Source organism: Bison bison, unplaced genomic scaffold, assembly GCF_000754665.1.
Source record: "Bison bison bison isolate TAMUID 2011002044 unplaced genomic scaffold, Bison_UMD1.0 scf7180017864135, whole genome shotgun sequence".
In the NCBI taxonomy this organism is placed as follows: Eukaryota; Metazoa; Chordata; class Mammalia; order Artiodactyla; family Bovidae; genus Bison; species Bison bison.
Window position 1 is genome coordinate 412,755 of NW_011494707.1, and position 13,212 is coordinate 425,966.

General features: G+C 38.2%; 1 protein-coding gene across 1 annotated transcript in view; it reads left to right on the top strand.

The window, feature by feature from the left end:
- The window catches only part of LOC104988539, a 33,033-nt gene extending 20,732 nt beyond the window's left edge, over nt 1-12,301 (top strand). Inside the window, exon 4 of the mRNA XM_010839898.1 lies at nt 12,113-12,301. Within this exon, the coding sequence (XP_010838200.1) occupies nt 12,113-12,301 (189 nt within the window). The remainder of the gene's footprint in view (nt 1-12,112) is intronic.
- Nucleotides 12,302-13,212: the final 911 nt, after the last annotated feature.

The following is a 13,212-nucleotide window of genomic DNA, read 5'->3' on the forward strand; positions in this document are numbered from 1 at the left end:
ATGAAATTAAAAGACGCTTACTCCTTAGAAGAAAAGCTATGCCCAACCTAGACAGCATATTAAAAAGCAAAGACATTACTTTGCCAACAAAGGTCCGTCTAGTCAAGGTTATGGTTTTTCCAGTGGTCATGTATTGATGTGAGAGTTGGACTATAAAGAAAGCTGAGCACTGAAGAATTGATGCTTTTGAACTGTGGTGTTGGAGAAGACTCTTGGACTGCAAGGAGATCCAACCTGTCCATCCTAAAGGAAATCAGTCCTGAATATATATCAGAAGGACTGATGTTGAAGCTGAAACTCTAATACTTTGGCCACCTGATGCAAAGGACTGACTCATTTGAAAATACCCAGATGCTGGGAGAGATTGAAGGTGGGAGGAGAAAGAGATGACAGAAGATGAGATGGTTGGATGGCATCACTAATGCGATGGACATGAGTTTGAGTAAGTGCCGGGAGTTGGTGACGGACAGGGAAACCTGTTGTGCTTCAGTCCATAGGGTGGCAAAGAGTCAGACACAACTGAGGGACTGAACTGAACAGGCAGATTAAGTGTTTACCTTTCCTTTATATTCATTGATTTGCCCCTTAAACAATTGATAGGTAACATGTATATGGTAAAGAACAACTCAACTCACATTTTCTTCTTCAAGTTCTTTTGTGTTTAACTTTTATTTCAGAAACCTTCCCCTACCAAATTTTCCTACAGAGAACAAAAACCCTATTATTTTCACCTGGTTACCTCAAGGAATACTTCCTAGAGTAAAAAGCCAATTTTTTTTAACTATTTATAATTAAAATTTCTTCACTTGGGGTCCAGGCAGCCATCATATCCATCCAGTTCTGACCTGAAAAGCAGCAGTCACTAGTTTCTTCTCGGCCATAATGTCTGATACTCTTGATAACAGGCATTTCTCTTATTGCACCTCCTGTTCTCATCATCAAGAAATGTCCAGTAGGCCTCCTTTTCCCTTTCTAATGAGAGTTGTGTCATCAGTATCTTGTAGTCAAGGCTAGTACTCTTCTCTTGGTCCATTTGCCTAAACTTGACAATGTCCTCCTGGTTGGTAAGCACTCCCTATAAATGCTAGACACCCACATGCTGCTCTCCTTTCAGTCTCTTAATTACCTGTTTCATCCCATCACAAGCTTCGTTATCAGTTGCTCGACTGAATGCTTAACTGGATGTTCAAATCTAAAGCCTGAATCAGAGACCATTATAGGAGGTGTCAACTTGTAAAGTAGAAGAGAGAGTCTACAAGGTTTGCCACATCTTTAACTCTATCTGTTGACAGTTACACCTTAACTTTTATTAAGTCAAATTTCTTGTAACCTCACATTGGCTACAAATCACTGAAATGTGGCATAAAAATAACTGTAAGCATTTTTACAAACACTTTGCTAACTTAAAAGTTCAAGAAATACATCCCCAGAGTGAAACACTTATTTTAGCCCTAAAGAAGCTGGATAATATGACAGTATACATTTTTAATGTAATTCAATAGAAATCACTTAGTGCCATCCCCCATTTTACCCTGAATTTCTCAATATGCTTCTTAGGCTAAAAGCTTTCAGAATTAATACAACATTGGGAAAAATGTTTGTGTTCTAATTTTATATTTGACATGGACTGAGTATCTTTGGTCATGCCAATTAAACTTCTTGGCCTTTATATATCCATCAGTTAACTTTCTTATTAAATAGGTCAATACTTGTTCTGTTTTCTTAAAGGGATGCTGCAATAAAAATGAAAAATACTGTAAACTTTCTGTAAGTATAAAATGTATTTTCTCAATTTACTTCAATAAGCACAGGGATCAATAACCACAATTCAGGACACTAAACCAGGTAAGCAGGATACTGGATTAACCAAGACATAATTCCTGAACATCACTAATCTTTATTCAAATTTGGGGCTTAGAATAAGAGTTTAATAAAAGAAGTATAAGACTTGTAAACTGAAAATTACAAGACATTTTTGGAAAAAAATCAAAAATCTACTACAGAAATGGAAAGACAGTTCATGTTCATAGATCAGAAGATTTAATATTGTTAAGATGGCATACTCCCCAAATTGATCTGTAGATTCAATCTGTATAAAGAGATATAAATTCCTATCAAATTTTAGCTGCCTTTTTCAAATAAATTGACAACTGCTTCTAAAATTCATATGAAAATGCAAGGGATCCAGAATAGTCAAAACAATCTTAAAAGAGGAGAAAAAAACTGGAAAACCAACATTTTCCAATTTTAAAACTTATAGTAAACCTACAGTAATCAAAACAGTATGATATGGCAAAAGGCTACTAGAGGAATAGAATTGAGTCTCCAAAAATAATCTCTTACATTATCTGCCATAATAAAAATTAAACTAGGAGGCTTACAAACAATAGAAATTTATTTCTCACTATTCTGGAGGCTGAAATCCAAGATTAGTGTATTATTATGGTTGAGCTCTTGAAAGCACTCTCTTCCAAGCTGCAGACTTCTGACTTCTTACTGTGTTCTCATGGGGTGAAAAATTAGCTATTTAGCTTTCTGGCTGCTTCTTACAAGTGCACTCACCCCATTCATGAGGATTCCACCCTCTTTACCTAAGCAGTTCCTAAAGTTCTTAATTCCAACTACCACCACACTGGGGATTAGATTTCAAAATATGAATGTTGTGGAACATAAACATTCATATTTTTTAAAAATATTTATGAATTTATTTATGGCTGTGTTGGGTCTTTGTTGTGGCATGCAATATCTCCGTTGCGGTGCATGGGCTTCTCTCCAGTTGTGGTGCATGGGCTCAATTGTCCTGTGGCATGTGGGATCTTAGTTTCCTGACCAGGGATTGAACCCACATCCCCTGCATTGGAAGGGAGATTCTTAATCACTGGATCATCAGGGAAGTCCCTTGGGGGACACAAACATTCAGTCCATACAAATGGACACTTATTTGGCAAGGGTGCTAAGAAAATTTAATGCAGAAAAGTAGTCTTTTCAATGAAATGGTGTTGGGACAGCTTGACATCCACATGCAAATGAATGAATTTGGATACTTACCTCACACTCAGCACAAAAATTAACTCAAAATGGGTCATACACCTAAATGTAAAATCTAAAATTCTAAAAATCCCAGAAGAAAACATAAGAGGAAATCTTCATTACCTTGGCTAAGCAATGTTTTCTTACCTTCAGCACCAAAAGAACAACAGATCAAAGAAAAAAAGACAAATTAGACTTCATCAGATTACTAAAAACCATTTATGCTTCAAAGAACACCATCAAGAAAGCGAAAAGACAAGTGACAGGATGGAAGAAAATGTTTTCAAATGGTATACTGGCAAAGGACTTGTACCCAAAATATGTAGAAAATCTCTTTACAACTCAACAATAAAAGATCCAATTAAACAACCAATTTTTAAAAACTAACAAAAACTTGAATATGCATGTGTCTAAAGATGTACAAATAGTGAATACATTTATGAAAAATTGCTTAGTATAACGATTCATTAAGGAAATGCAAATCAAAATCACAATGAACTATCATTTCACACACACACCAGAATGGCTAAAATCACAAAGACAAACAATAGCAAGTGTTGACCAGGATGTGAAAAAAAACTGGAACCCTCATACATTACTAGTGGGAACGTAAAATTGTGCACCCAACTTAGGAAATAGTTTTGTGGTACTTCGGAAAGTTAGAGTTACCTCATGACCCAGCCATTCCATTCCTAGGTTTATACACAAAAGAAATAAAAATATACCTCTACCAAAAGTATGTACACAAATGTTCATAATACTCCCAAAGTAGAAACAACACAAATGCCCATCAAATGATGAATGGATAAATAAAACACGGTATAGTCACACAATAGAATGTTATTCAGAAATAAAAATGAATGGAAAATTGATAAATGGTACAAGATGAATGAACCTTAAAAATGTTATGCCAAATAAAAGAAACCAGTCACAAAAGACCACTAAATGCGTGATTCCACTTACATGAAATGTCCAGAATAGGCAAACCATAGAGTCAGAAAGCTAAGTAGTAGTTGCCTAGGGTTGGAGGTAATGATTAAAAAATATGAAATTTCTTCTTGGGGTCATGAAAATATTCTGGAATTAGTAATGATGGTTGCACAGCTCTGTGAACTCACTAAAAACCACTGAAGTTCATCTTATAAATGAGTGACTTAAATGGTATGCGACTTATATCACAATGCTGTTTTTTAAAAATATACATATAACAGAAGAAAGCAACAGCCATTTAAAAAATAAAAAGATGAGGAAGTCAATATAAACTTTCAATGGCTAGTTTGGTGGGATTCTGTTTTAATTTACACAGATGCATGCTGTGTCTGCCTGATATTTAAAAGTCTAGACCTGCTGGGAAGAATTTCTTAGGTGATTAATACATGGTTTGTGAGAGGCTCCACTAAATTTCCCTGATGTCCTCCAAAAAAATATCATACAAATTTCAACTACAGGTCACAGATCAGATATTAAAAACTGGGGCAGATGAACCAAAAAGGACCATGGCTTAATTTTCAGTTGCCGTTGTGTTTCCATAAGCTTCTTTTCCTGTTGTTTACTCTTGATATATGCATTTTCTTGTTGCCTTATTTTCTTGTGTTTTATTTTCACTCTGGATTTGTTCTTTTTATCCCTGGCCCCTAAGTTTAACTTGACAGTCATTAAAAATAACTTTACAATGAATGTCAAATTCTCCACAGAAAAATGTCAAGATACTAGAACAGCTGTGAATTTTCATAGTGCATAAGAGTCAGAGAAAGAGGTTTTGTTGAAGATGGCAGACAACTCACTCAACAGGGAGCAGGCAATGATGGTATAAGATTCTTCACTTTCTTATTACACAGTTATTCATTATAGCTAAAGAGTCTTACTCAATTAATTAAATATAAGAAGAGAAATCAAATCAAAAGCCTTGAAAGAAGCAATAAATCCCTTAGCAAAGGATGGGTGAACTATGCTTATTCTGGAAAAGATGCAGTCTTATGTCAAAGTCAAAAGCAGTGGTTGGATCAATCAAAATTCTTGGCCACTGTGATGATCAATTTTATGTATCTACTTGACTGGACCATAGGATGCCCAGAAATTTACTCAAACATTTATTATTAATATGAGTTTGTCTGTGAGGGTGTTTCTAGGTGAGATTAACCTTAGAATCTGTAGACTTAAGTAAAGCAGATTGCCCTCTCTATTGCAGATTCTTTTGAGGCTTCATCTAATCAGTTGAGGACCAATAGAACAAAAAAGCTGAGTAAGAGGTAAAACTCTTCCTGCCTGACAGCTTGAGCTGCAGGTCGATCTTTTCCTGTCTTCAGACCTGAACTAAAAAATCAGCTCTTAGGGTGTATGCCCAGTAGTGGGATGCTGAATCTAGAAAAATGGCACTGATGAACTTATTTGCAGGACAGGAAGAGGGATGCAGACATAGAGAACAGACTTTGGACACAGCTAGACAAGGGGTCGGGGCTGAATTGAGAGAGTAGCAGTGAAACATATACATTACCATATGTAAAATAGCTAGCTAGTGGGAAGTTGCTGTATAACACAGGGAGCTCAACACAGTACTATGTGACAATCTAGATGGATGGGATGGGGTGGGGAGTGGGGAGGAGGTTCAAGAGAGAGGGGACACGTGTATATTTATGGCTGATTCAGAAGCCGACACAGAATTGTAAAGCAATTATCCCCCAATTAAAAAAAAATCAACTCTTTTTGAGTCCCAAGCTTGCCAGCTTTTGGACTGGAATTTACACCATCGGTTCTCCTGGGTCTCCAGTTTGCCAGCCTTAGATATGGGGACTCCTCGGCCTCCAGAATCCTGAATAAGCCAATTCCTTAAACTAAATGTCTTGACAGATTAATAGATAATTGGTTGTGCTTCTTGGAGAACCCTAACACAGCCACATTAGACAAATCTGTTTTTCAGATACTGAGAGTTCTGTCATTATTGTATTCAATCAACTTTTCTTACTCATAAAATAGAAAGTTTTCACATTTAAGCTAATTTTTCCTTTTAAAACCTGAACATTCTTATTTTTTTATCAACTACTGTTTTAGCAAAAGTCTTTTAAAAAGATGAGGGAAATAAATAGCTCTGTCCCTGAATATGTGATACTGAGTTAAAGTATATTTATGTTGGTCTGACACATTAGGGTAAACAATGGGTCTCTCTGGAAAAAAAAAATGGTTTGTCAATAGTAGAGTTGAGTAAGTCCTAGTTATCGGCACAAAAAGGGAGGAACAAAAGATAGGGAATGATAGTTACAAAGGGAAAGGGAGCGATGAAAGGAAGGAAGGAAGGAAGAACCTAATCATATTCCTGAAAGAGTAGCTTAAAACTATATATGTTATTAAAATAAAATACTTTTAAAAATGAAATTATTGTATTAAGTGTTGTCTAAGGGCCAGATACTGAGTTATAATCTCATTGAATTCTCTGAACAGTAGTAATGAACACTTATGGGACATTTATTTTTCTACATGGTTTCTGTATATTAACTTAAATAATTCAATATGGTTATTATCCTTTATGGCAGATAAGGAAACTGAGGCTTTAGAGAGATTTAAGTTAGCTGGCCTTGTTCACAAAAGTTAAGTGGTCAAGTTGGGATTTAAACATGGGAGGCTTGGCTCCAACATTGGTTCTCTTAACACACAGCACAACACAGCCACTTTCTTTGAGAAAAGTATCAGGAAAAAAAGACATTTGAGAAATCATGGAGAAATTGTATAAAGTGAACTAAGAGTATAGGGTTAAAAAGCCAGGCTTTGGCATCCAAGTCTTATAATTGCATCACCTTAGGAAAGTTACCACCTCCCTGATTCTTGGTTTATTGTCTATAAAAATGAAATAAAAGCTACCTTGCAAATTTGTAGCAAGAAAAACAGATGATTAAGGAAAACCTTGATAGCAGCTCAATAAATGATAGTCATTATTATCATTACTACTCTTTTGAAGTTTTGCAGACAGGTCAAAGACTCCAGTCATACAACTTCCCTGTTTTATTTGTTTTTAACCTAACAGTCCTAATTAATGAAGAAAATAAAATGTTGATAAAGGAAAACTGAAACAAAAGAATTGATAGTAATGAGGGCTATCAGGTGCATTTTTATATCAACATAGGCAGAAGAGGGGGAAAAAATGTTTTCCATTTTACAGGAAAACAGAATTATCTACTTATTCTGAAAAAAAAAAAGAATAAATATAAAAATTAGAAAAGGGACTTTGTACTAGCTAGCAGATAATTGGAGATTGGTTCCTTTAGTTGATTAATGTATTCCAATAATCTATTCAAGTACTTGATTAATTGTGATATGGTTCTGGAGAAGTTAGTTAGCTGGGTTAGCCAAAAGTGTATAGCTAGTTGGTAACTCAGTGAAGACTAAAAACACTGCTATATGTAAAATACATAACCAACAAAGACCTACTATATAGCACATGGAACTCCACTCAACATCATGTGGCAGCCTGGATGGGAGGGGAGTTTGGAGGAGACTAGATACATGTATACGTATGGCTGATTCCCCTCGTTGTTCACCTAAAACTATCACAACATTGTTAATTGGCTATACCTCAATACAAAATAAAAAGTTAAAAAATAAAATATGTAAGATTCATTAACATATGACAATCCCTTCAAATACCTTTATAAATCTATTGAGTGTTATGAAGAGTTCTGCTCTGGGAGAGTATTCCACTGTCAACTGAAAAATAAAAATAAAAACAAGAAACACACAACCTAAAAGTTGCAAGCTATGATATATTTGGTGACCTTATTGAGGACTATTGCCTGGGAGGGCAACCTCTCAGACAGTTCCTTGGAATTGTTCCAAAGAGTGAAAGTGAACGTGAAGTCGCTCAGTCCTGTCTGACTCTTTGTGTTCCCATCGACTATAGTCTACCAGGCTCCTCTACCCATGGGATTTTCCAGGCAAGAATACTGGAGTGGGTTGCCATTTCCTTCTCCAGGGGATCTTCCTGACCCAGGGGTCTAACCCATATCTCCCACATTGCAGGCAGATGCTTTACTGTCTGAGCCACCAGGGAAGCCTAAGAGGTAAGAGAGGAGTCTCCATTTATGAGTTTTTGCTGTGGAGGGGAAAAAGTAGTAGAACATCAAAAGATTACTGTTAATCACAAACAACAAACAAAAGCACACATCTCAAGTTAAGGATTCTAGTGCTTTTCTACCCACAGGAAGATGCAAGAGTCTGTAGTCATTGAAATTATTTCTTTATTATGCATCTTAATTATCTAGAGCCAGTATCCTGTTTTTCTCCATCCTAAATTCCCCTCAGGGCACACCAATAGGCAGACTCCCGTGACTGATGGGGTGCAATATTGTTTACTAAAATGGCAGGCAACTTTTTTTTGTCATACAACAATAAAAATAAGTGGTGCTAATTTACAAGGTTTAAAAGAAATAAGGAAGGGTTAATTTCCACACCATAAAAGCAAACCAGAAGGGAGTAAATAAAATTTGCTTCAAACTTCTGTTCTTGCTTTTAAATATATGTTACTTTTTTTTTTCTTTTCCCCCTCCTGATAATAAGATCAATAGAAGAGAACAAGAGTTAATAGCTAAAAGGAGATACTTGCTGCTGATATAGCTGGTTGGAGCCCTATTATTTTCTCTCAGTTCCTTTGACTTTTCATTGTCTTCTCTGTCTTATCCACATTGATGCAGTTATACCCTGGACATTGTATGAAAAGACAGTGTTTGATGCTGCTTAAGAATAGATGCTTCAGAAAATCTTCAGTTAAATTGATCTCACTGCTGCTCTGGGAATTTCTGTATTGTTCTCTTAGGGTATCTTTATTGCTAAGAATAGCCTTTTAAGGTCATAATTGTGCCTATTATGATATATCTCATATGTTTGTTGATGATTAATGGGACAGGCAATTAGTACCTTAATGAAATACTGCTTTTCCAATATTTAGAACAAACTACTGATTCTTATTATGATCTTTATCCTAATATTAAATCTAGGAATGGCTAAATGTCAGAATCTTTCCATTAAAGACTTCAACTGAAGCACTGCATCTCTGTTAAACTGTAATCAGTGAGTTGGCACAATGACACTCATGTTGCTAGAGTATAGCCACATAGGAACTCAAAATATACATTAATTAAGAAGGAAGGAAGGGAGGGAGGAAGGGCAATCCTGCTTTTGCCATCCATCTTATAAGAGAAGGGTGAGTTATTTTTAGATTCAGATTTAGATTCCAAAGGTACTCAATCATGATGTTTGGATTCCTGATTGCTGAGGAGTCATAGAGGAGGTACCTAGGTCACTGAAAGGAAGGGAAGGAAGGTAGAGTCCTATTGACAAAATAGGAAACATGTCAATGGACAGAAGAGAATATCCTGAAAGATGATGTTTAGAGAAGGGGGAAGGTGTCAGCACAGGGGAGAGGGGGTGAACAGGGAGTAGGGAAAATAGAGAACTATACAAGTACTTTATAAACACAGGCTCTTTTAATTTTTCAAAAGAACCCCATGGAGGCAATATAATTTGCACATCATAGATAAGAAAAATAAAATTTAGAAATATTAGACAATTTGTCTCGGACTACAGAGTTTCTTGGGCTTCCCTGGTGGCTCAGACTGTACAGAATCTGCTCCAATGCAGGAGACCCACGTTAGATCCTTGGATCTTCCTGATCCCCTGGAGAAGGGCATGGCAACCCAATCCAGTATTCTTGCCTGGAAAATCCCAAGGACAGGGGAGCATGGCAGCTTACAATCCACGGGGTCACAAAGAGCTGGACATGGCTTAGGGACTAAACTACCACCACCACAGTTTCTTAGTAGAAAAGCTGTTAAATAGAACCCAGACTTTGCCCCAAAGTGCATACTCTTTCTACCACACCACCCTGGGCAGGTTTGGAGCTTGGGAAAACTCACATCTCAGGCTGTTAATTTTGGTTCCCTAGAGGTAAGACCATCCTCAGCAGATGTGTACAAGGCTGGATACCTGACAGCTGGTTATTTTCAATGCATTCTCACATCAAGCCCTTTCTCCTTCCTGGTGTTCTGAACTCCAGAGATCATTTCCAAATAATCTTTCTGGGTCATAAATACAGCTTTTACAAAGTGATCCTATTCCCTTCCCTGTAATTTTTGTCCTCAAACCTCCCAGGTAACCTGGAAGGCATAGAGTCTTTTAACTTTTAGTACTTTATAAAGTTTTCTACTCTAGCACACATGTGTTCTTCAGTTATTCAACAACTGCTTTATGATAATCATGATGAAAGGCCTGGTTCAAAATTCAATTGATACAATTAGAATTACTTTATATTCTTACACTATTACATGCTAAACAATTTTGCCTACTTCTTCAAACCTTATTCCACTTTCCATAAGCTGTGGTACAACTTAACCATTTGTTACTTCACAATTTCTAGTTATCAGCACAAAGGGAGGCTCCTCCTTGAGGGCAAAAAACATTGTCTGTTATTTTGTTTTTAATATCCTACTCACCTGTGGTTGTATACCATCTTTCTTTTTTTAATAAGGCTTGTATTTTTGTTTCTTGATTTTTTCTTTATCTTTTCAATAAAAGTTTTTTCTTTTTTTGATCAATTTGCCTTGCTTTTTATTTTTCCATTTTATTAATTTCTATTTTTATTTTCAATGAATTAACATAATTTTTTGCAATTTCTTCTAAGTTTCGTGGTTTGTATGTTGTTTTGCAATAAATACATTGAAGATTGTATAGCTTTTTTATACTCTCCTGATTTTATGTAGGATTTTTGCTTTCTTCTGTTTCTAAAGAGTTTGTAGTTTCCCATTTGTGCTTCCCTTTAATCTAGGTTTAACACATTCTTAAATTTTTTTTTTTACATTCTTAAATTTTTAATTGTGCTCTATCAATCAAGGGGAAATGTGCTATTTATAATTTCTGCCACTTAAAATGTGTCCATCTAGAAAAAACAGTGTTGACAATGAATTGACCAGCAAGGACCTATTGTATAGCACATGAAACTCTGCTCATTGTTACATGGCAGCTTGAATAGGAGAGGAGATTGGGGGAGAATGGATACATGTACATGTATGTCTCTTTGTTGTTCACCTGAAATTATCACAACAATGTTAACTGGCAATGCTATGCTATGCTAAGTCACTTCAGTCGTCTCCGACTCTGTGCGACCCCATAGATGGCCACACACCAGGCTCCCCTGTCCCTGGGATTCTCCAGGCAAGAACCCTGCAGTGGGTTGCCATTTCCTTCTCCAGCGCATGAAAGTGAAAAGAGAAAGTGAAGTCGCTCAGTTGTGTCCGACTCAGTGACCCCATGGACTACAGCCCACCAGGCTCCTCCATCCATGGGATTTTCCAGGCAAGTGTACTGGAGTGGGGTGCCATTGCCTTCTCCGAACTGGCTATACACCAATGCAAAATAAAAAGCTTAAAAAAATAAATGAAAAAGAAAAAAGAAAAGGGTGGATCTTTATTTGTGATCTAGTTAAGTTTTGAGAATATTCTGTTTGTACTAAAAAAAAACCAAACACCTATTCTCCATTTGGGGGGTGCAAAGATGTGTGTGGTTATATTACATATATCATTTAAAATGATTTTTAATGGTATAGATGCATCTGCAAGAGATACCAGTTTCTCCCCACCTACAGTTCAAATAATGCCAGGTCTCATTGCCATTTCAAAAACCTTTGACAGGAAGAAGAGAGACTTGTTTCTACATTTCCACAAATGTACAGTCACAGGGAGGATGCGGGGAGGCTGTCAAAATCTGATAAGAAAACTAAACAATAATAAGACCTAAAAACGAGTGTAAATAGTATTGATCCCACCACAAAATGGTTTGGTGACCTTGGACAAGTCACTCCTCAAGGTTTCTATTTCCTTATCTCTCAATGGGAATGGTCATACCTGTGCTCCCAACTTGACGAGCTTTGTCAGAGGAAGCCAAGAGGTAAGAAATGTGAACATAAAGTAATAAATAAAAAATATTAGCAGAGGTTGCTAATATTTAGATACAAGATAAAAGATAACAAAATGTAAAACGGCCAACACAGACTCCAAAGTGCTCATTTTCTATTGGTTCCCTTCCCTGGACCCAACACCTTCAGGTTCCTTTGAGGACACCTCCCTCCTGCTTGGAGAAACCCCCGCCCAACTGTGTGAGTCTCTCTGTCCGTTGCAAAGGCAGGCAGCTTGGAACCTACTGGAAGCGAGTTGTGGAGGGAGCAGAAACCTGCCCGCAGCTAAAATTCGCGCTTCAGCACAATGAGGCCGAGCAAGTACGGCATCTTCCTTAGGCTGTGGGGGTTGACTGGCAGCTGTTGCCCAAAGACTTATCAATCAAAGGACGCTTTCGCTCCGGACTCCCCGAGGTCTTGGGCATAGCGTCAGCTAGGGAGATATTTGGGCTGGAAGCTTCAAGGGCCTCTGCGATCTCATCCAGCAATCGCGGCATTCTGTCTAAGCACTATGTCCTCGGTAGAAAAGGGATCCATGGTGTTCTGCATGAGGGTTTTCAGGGAAGATGCTCCTCACGGTCCCGCGCCTCCTGGGGAAGATAATTGAGCGCCGAGAGCAAGAGCGCTGGGTTCGGTGGTTCCGGAGCCGCGGCAGCCTGTGCGGTGTGTGTAGGCACCGGGCCTTCTCCAAGCCCTCTCTCCCGAAATTGCCTTCCTGCCGCAGTCCGGGCCCAAATTAATTCTCTTCCCTGGGCACGATCCTTCCGTTTCCCCGATGGCATCCAGCCTTTCAACCATTAACCTCCCAGCTACGGGGAGGAGGGGAGGTGCAGGATGGACGGAGTGAAGGGTGGGAGGCATTTTGCACGTTCAGAAGCACCAAAATTAACTGCCAAAGCTAAAAGGGTTTGCTTTCTTCCGTTTCTGACAGACGAATGCAGTGGGATGCCTGCTGGGCCGACTGCCGCCCCGGCCCGGAGCCCGGGGTCCACTTCGCAGCCTGCTGCTGAGTTTCAGACCGCAGTACTCAGCATCCGCCCGGCTTTGACCCCTTGCCGAAGTCTGCAGATCGATAGATGCTGGGCGTAGGTTTTTCCCCAGGTTAAAGCCCCAAAGCTCCCACCTTCGCCTTCTATTTATTTGCCCGCTCCCACCGCTACCATCGAAGTACGTGCCCCTCTGGTAGTGTTGGCGCTGCCACCCGAACGAAGGAAAGGGCGCCTCCCCATCCCCTCCTCCCCATCCCCGCC